The sequence below is a fragment of the Bombina bombina genome, chromosome 9, assembly GCF_027579735.1.
Source record: "Bombina bombina isolate aBomBom1 chromosome 9, aBomBom1.pri, whole genome shotgun sequence".
NCBI classification, from domain to species: Eukaryota; Metazoa; Chordata; class Amphibia; order Anura; family Bombinatoridae; genus Bombina; species Bombina bombina.
Window position 1 is genome coordinate 259,621,362 of NC_069507.1, and position 7,297 is coordinate 259,628,658.

The following is a 7,297-nucleotide window of genomic DNA, read 5'->3' on the forward strand; positions in this document are numbered from 1 at the left end:
CCATTTGGAATTCAAGGAACGCCATCTTGGATGATGTCATTTAAAGGAAAATTCATTCTTCAATAGCCAGCGAAAGAAGAGGATGCTCCATCCCAGATGTCTTGAAGGTGGACCCGCTCCAAATCAGAAGGATGAAGATAGAAGATGCCGTCTGGATGAAGACTTCTGCCCGCCTTGAGGACTACTTCTTCCGCTTGGATGAAGACTTCTCCAGGCTTCGTTGATGACTTCTGCCCGCTTGGATGAAGACTTCTCCTGGCTTGAGGATGGATGTCTGGTCTTCAAAAACTGTAAGTGGATCTTCGGGGGTTATTGTTAGGTTTTATTAAGGGCTTATTGAGTGGGTTTTATTTTTAGATTAGGGATTTGGACACAGAAAAAGAGCTAAATGCCCAGTTAAGGGCAATGCATATCCAAATGCCCTTTTCAGGGCAATGGGGAGCTTAGGTTTATTTAGATAGGATTTTATTTGGGGGTTTGGTTGTGTGGGTTGTGGGTTTTACTGTTGGGGGTTGTTTGTACTTTTTTTTTACAGGTAAAAGAGCTGATTTCTTTGGGACAATGCTCCGGAAAAGGCCCTTTTAAAGGCCTATTGGCAGTTTAGTTTAGGCTAGTTTTTTTTTTATTGGGGGGGGGGGCTTTTTACTTTGATAGGGCTATTAGATTAGGTGTAATTAGTTTAAATATTTGATAATTTATTTTTATTTTGTGTAAATTAGTGTTTGTTTTTTTGTAATTTAGTTAATTTTATTTAATTAATGTAATTTATTTAATTTTAGTGTAATGTTAGGTGTTCGTGTGAGGCAGGTTAGTTTTTATTTTACAGGTAACTTTGTATTTATTTAACTAGGTAGTTAGTAAATAGTTAATAACTATTTAGTAACTAGTCTACCTAGTTAAAATAAATACAAACTTAGCTGTGAAATAAAAATAAAACCTAAGATAGCTACAATGTAACTATTAGTTATATTGCAGCAAGCTTAGGGTTTATTTTATAGGTAAGTATTTAGTTTTAAATAGGAATTATTTAGTTAATGATAATAATTTTTATTTAGATTTATTTTAATTAGATTAAAGTTAGGGGGTGTTAGCGTTAGACTTAGGGTTAGGGTTAAGTTTAGGGGTTAATAACTTTAGTATAGTGGCGGCGGTGATGTTGGGGGTGGCAGATTAGGGGTTAATAATATTTAACTAGTTATTGCAATGCGGGAGTGCTGCAGTTTAGGGGTTAATATGTTTATTATAGTGGCAGTGATGTCTGGAGCGGCAGATTAGGGGTTAATAATTGTATTTTAGTGTTTGCAATGCAGGAGGGCCTTGGTTTAGGGGTTAATAGGTAGTTTATGGGTGTTAGTGTGCTTTGTAACACTTTAGATATGAGTTTTATGCTACAGCTTTGTAACCCAAAACCCATAACTACTGACTTTAGATGGTGGTACGAATCTTGTCGGTATAGATTGTACCGCTCACTTTTTGACCTCCCATGCAAAACTCGTAATACCGGCGCTATGGAAGTCCCATTGAAAAAGGACTCCTTGAAAGGTGCAGTAGTTATGTTGCGTTAAAGCCCAAAAAGTGTGAGGTACAGCTATACCTACAAGACTCACAATAACAGCGGTAGTGAGAAAGCAGCGTTATGAGCCATAACGCAAAACTCGTAATCTGGCCGATAGAAAAGTAAGATTTTTGGAAATAATTGTTTTATTCAATTAAAATATAATGTTCTAATTTCTACATCAGGTGCAATAATTTATATGGAGCTTACTTTTTTGCTAGTTTTTCTGAGAATAGATTTATAAAATTAGCGTCTGTTCTTTATATCTTTTTTCCAAATGTCTTGATGGTGATAGAAGTTGATAAATCAGAAAAACAAATGTTGTTGTTACATTATCTCTTCCTTGTGTACTTTCTATGACTAAAATAGCACAATTCCCTTGATAAGCTACCTATTGATATCTATACATTGAGTATTGATTAACTAGACCACGTTTCCATGATGTGACACAAGGTGTTAGGTAAAGAACGATTACCACCAACAAACCATATAAATACCAAGCTGGTCTACAACAAACATATCCATCCAACATATCTCCATGATGAAGCTGTTTCTGCTCTGTGTGCTCCTGGGAGCTGCTGGTAAGTGTGAAACACAGAAAATATACACTATCAATAAGTGCTAGCATCATGTAAAAGCTAACAGGAATTTAGAACATCCCCAATAAATTATTACTAATGTTTAACATGACTTTTCAAGAGGCTACATTGTTTTAGGATGCTGCATCACTAACATTAGAGAGATATTTATAAACAAATTGGTCAGAAACTCTAAAAAAGTCTAACATTCTTTTATCTGTGTAATATTATGTTCTCAGCTGCATTTGATGATGATGATAAGATTGTAGGAGGTTACACCTGCGGCAAGAACGCTCTCCCATATCAGGTGTCTCTGAACTCCGGTTACCATTTCTGTGGTGGGTCCCTGATTAACAGCCAGTGGGTTGTGTCTGCTGCTCACTGCTACAAAGCGTAAGTTATTTGAATTGTTTTCATGTACTTTTCCTACAGTTGTTTTTAATATTCATATATAGCCCCCAAGCATCTATAGTTAATTATATCTTCTTCTGCTATATTTTTCAAATATGTCTTCTAAAGTTTATTCAAAAAACTATCGGCTAGATTACGAGTTGTGCGTTAGGGTTAAAAAGCAGCGTTGAGAGTTCCCAACGCTGCTTTTTAACGCCCGCTGGTATTACAAGTCTTGAAATGACAGGCTCACCGATCACGTTTTTGGCCAGACTCGGAAATACCACAAATCCACTTACGTTAATTGCGTATCCTATATTTTCAATGGGACTTGCATAGCGCCGGTATTACGAGTCTGACAAAAAGTGAGCGGTAGACCCTCTCCTGTCAAGCCTGATACCGCATTTTAAAGTCAGTAGTTAAGAGTTTTACACTACAACGCTGTAGCATAAAACTCTTAACTAAAGTGCTAAAAAGTACACTAACACCCATAAACTACCTATTAACCCCTAAACCGAGGCCCCCCACATCGCAAACACTAAAATAAAAAATTTAACCCCTAATCTGCCGAACCGGACATCGCCGCCACTATAATAAATATATTAACACTTAAACCGCCACATTCCTGCATCACAAACACTATTTAAATATTATTAACCCCTAATCTGCCGGCCCTAACATCGCCGACACCTACCTACATTTATTAACCCCTAATCTACTGACCCCAATGTCGCTGCCACTATATTAAATGTATTAACCCCTAAATCTAAGTCTAAACCTAACCACCCTAACTTAAATATAATTACAATAAATCTAAATAAAATTACTATAATTAGCTAAATTATTCCTATTTAAAACAAAATACTTACCGATAAAATAAACCCTAAACTAGTTACAATATAACTATTAGTTACAATGTAGCTAGCTTAGAGTTTATTTATATTTTACAGGCAAATTTGTATTTATTTTAACTAGGTAAAATAGTTATTAAATAGTTATTAACTATTTAATAACTTCCTATTTAAAATAAAGACAAATTTACCTGTAAAATAAAACCTAAACTAAGTTACAATTATACCTAACACTACACTATAATTAAATAAATTACCTAAACTAAATACAATTAATTACAATTTAAAAAAAAAATATCTAAGTTATGAAACCCCCCCCCCACTAAATTACAGAAAATAATAAAATAATTACAAGAATTTTAAACTAATTACACCTAATATAATCCCCCTAACAAAATAAAAAAGCACCCCAAAATAAAAAAGCCCTACCCTATACTAAATTACAAATAGCCCTTTAGTGTTTTTTTTTTCGTACCTTAGATATTTTTTTTAAATTGTAATTAATTGTATTTAGTTTAGGTAATTTATTTAATTATAGTTTAGTGTTGGGTGTAATTATAACTTAGTTTAGGTTTTATTTTACAGGTAAATTTGTCTTTATTTTAACTAGGTAGTTATTAAATAGTTAATAACTATTTAATAACAATTGTACCTAGTTTAAATAAATACAAAGTTGCCTGTAAAATAAAAATAAACCCTAAGCTAGCCACAATGTAACTATTAGTTATATTGTAGCTAGCTTAGGGTTTATTCTATAGGTAAGTATTTAGTTTTAAATAGGAATAATTTAGTGAATTGTATTAATTTTATTTAGAATTATTTAAATTAAATTTAAGTTAGGGGGGTTAGGGTTAGACTTAGATTTAGGGGTTAATAACTTTATTATAGTGGTGGCGACAGGGGCTAATAAATATAATGTAGGGTTCGGGTGTAAGGTGTAGACATAAAAAGTATTAACCCATAGCAATCAATGGGGCTGCGTTAGGAGCTTTATGCTGCTTTTTTGCAGGCGTTAAGTTTTTTTTCAGCCGGCTATCCCCCATTGATCCCTATGGTGAAATCGTGCACGAACACGTTTTACCTGCTCACCGCTACCTTAAGCAGCGCTGGTATTGAGGTGAGATGTGGAGCTAAATTTTGCTCTTCGCTCACTTTTCTGCGGTTAACTCCGGGTTTCTAAAAACCTGTAATACCAGCGTTGTCTGCAAGTGAGCGGTGAGCATTAACTGCTCGTTAGCACCGCACAGCCTCTAACGCAAAACTCGTAATCTAGGTGTAAATTTCCAAAATTATATTTCATGAAGATATTTTTTTCTGATTCAAATTGCAATCTACATTCCTTTCTGATTTTCCACCTCATTACACCTGCAGGAGCATCCAGGTCAGACTGGGAGAGCACAACATTGTTACCAGTGAGGGCACAGAGCAGTTCATCAACTCTGCCAAGGTCATCAGACATGCCAGCTACAACTCCAGGACCCTGGACAATGACATCATGCTCATCAAGCTCGCCTCTGCCGCCACCCTGAACTCCTATGTGAAGGCTGTAGCTTTGCCCTCTGGATGTGCCGCCGCTGGCACCAGCTGTCTGATCTCTGGCTGGGGAAACACACTCAGCAGTGGCAGTGAGTAACTATTACTAAATATTCAGTGTAACATGTTCTATAAATAAATCTAAGGCTAAAGCCATTGCTTGTTTGAGCTATTCCTTTTTAAAGCACAGCTTAATACGTTTATTTCTCAGAGAATATGCAAACCCACATAAAGGGTACAGTGTTTCTGCTAGAGAATCATTTTGTATATCTAGTATAAAATAATAGCATAGAAGAAAAGCTTATTGCATGGCTACGTAGAATCTGAACTAGTTGCTTAATGATTTAATGGTTTCATTTGTAGCCAACTACCCAGATCTCCTGCAGTGCGTGAGCGCCCCCATCCTGACTACTGCCCAGTGTACCGGTGCCTACCCAGGAGAGATCACCAACAACATGATCTGCGTTGGATATCTGGAAGGTGGGAAGGATTCCTGCCAGGTAACATCACCTGTCTCTTTCTATTAATCTAACTTGAAAGGGACACTCTAGTCAAAATTATACTGTCATGATTCAGATAGGGCAAGCAATTTTAAAAAAACTTTGCAATTTACTTTTCTCATCGCATTTGCTTTGTTCTCTTTGTATTCTTTGTTGAGAGCTAAACCTAGGAAGGCACATATGCTAATTTCTAAGCCCATAAAGACTGCCTTATATCAGTGGATTTTGACAGTTTTTAACAGTTAGACAGTGGGGTTTATGTGTGCCATAAAGATAACACTCCTCATTCGCTAAATGGTGAGTCTTTCAAAAGAACTGAGATAAGTAGCAGTCTGCAGAGGCTTAGATACAAGGTAGTGACAGAGGTAAACAGTATATTAATATAACTGAGATAAGGGGCAGTCTGCAGTGGCTTAGATACAAGGTAGTCACAGAGGTAAAAAGAATATTAATATAACTGAGATAAGGGGCAGTCTGCAGAGGCTTAGATACAAGGTAATCACAGAGGTAAACAGTATATTAATATAACTGAGATAAGGGGCAGTCTACAGTGGCTTAGATAGAAGGTAGTCACAGAGGTAAAAAGAATATTAATATAACTGAGATAAGGGGCAGTCTGCAGAGGCTTAGATACAAGGTAATCACAGAGGTAAAAAGTATATTAATATAACTGAGATAAGGGGAAGTCTGCAGTGGCTTAGATAGAAGGTAGTCACAGAGGTATACAGTATATTAATATAACTGAGATAAGGGGCAGTCTGTAGAGGCTTAGATACAAGGTAGTCACAGACGTAAACAGTATATTAATATAACTGAGATAAGGGGCAGTCTGCAGAGGCTTAGATACAAGGTAGTCACAGAGGTAAACAGTATATTAATATAACTGTTGCTTATGCAAAACTGGGGAATGGGTAATAAAGGGAACATTAGCATTTTAAACAATAATAATTCTGGATTAGACTTTCCCTTTAACTTAACTTTGTACATACAATTTCTTAAATACTCAAAATACAATGCGTACTCCCCTTATATTCTTCTTTTTTTTTTTTTTCTTTGCACAAATATTTTTATCTTATTTACCTTCTTTTTTTTAAACACTATTTTACTGATACGTCTAATAAAGTCATGAACTGACTGCTCATATTTTATTTAATATTTCACATATGTATTTATCATCTCCTTTAGCTTATTCTCCCTAATTTGGTTTCAAGCTATTTCTTCTGTTATAATAATCTTCCTTCTTTCAGGGTGACTCTGGTGGACCTGTGGTGTGTAACGGACAGCTGCAGGGTATCGTCTCATGGGGCTATGGCTGCGCTCTCAGGAACTATCCTGGTGTCTACACCAAGGTCTGCAACTACGTCTCCTGGATCCAGAACACCATCGCTGCCAACTAAATCACTTGTATTCCTGGCTATATCCTATCTGCATGTATTTGTACATAAGATGAGCTCTGGCTTCATTATGGACATTGATATTGAAGACCATCATTAAATAAATTGATTATTAATTTCACATCTTATGATCTGAGTCTCCTCATATACTTTAACATGTTTGTGTCAAATTTTTCTAGGACTAAAAAAGTTATTTTTACACTTACATTAAAGGGGCAGTAAATTCAATATTAAACTTTATATTTCAGTTTGATAATGCAATTTGAAACAACTTTCCAATTTACTTAATTTGCTTTGTTCTTTTGGTATTCTTTGTTGGAAAGCATACCTAGGTAGGCTCAGGTGAAGCAGTGCACTACTGGGAACTAGTGTCTCATTTGTAGCTGAACATATATGCATATTGCCCTTAACTCCCCCATTGGGGCCTATTTATTAAAGGTCTTGCGGACCTTTTCCGACAGTGCGGATCAGATTCGCAAGACCTCACTGAATGCGG

General features: G+C 35.8%; 1 protein-coding gene across 1 annotated transcript; it reads left to right on the forward strand.

The window, feature by feature from the left end:
* The first annotated feature begins 2,093 nt into the window (after positions 1–2,093).
* LOC128639678 (trypsin-like) lies at positions 2,094–6,804 on the forward strand. The gene is made up of 5 exons (XM_053691801.1): positions 2,094–2,136; positions 2,373–2,526; positions 4,746–4,999; positions 5,271–5,407; positions 6,655–6,804. Exons 1-5 carry the CDS (start codon positions 2,094–2,096, stop codon positions 6,802–6,804), a joined length of 738 nt encoding a protein of 245 aa, XP_053547776.1.
* The last annotated feature ends 493 nt before the right edge of the window (positions 6,805–7,297 follow it).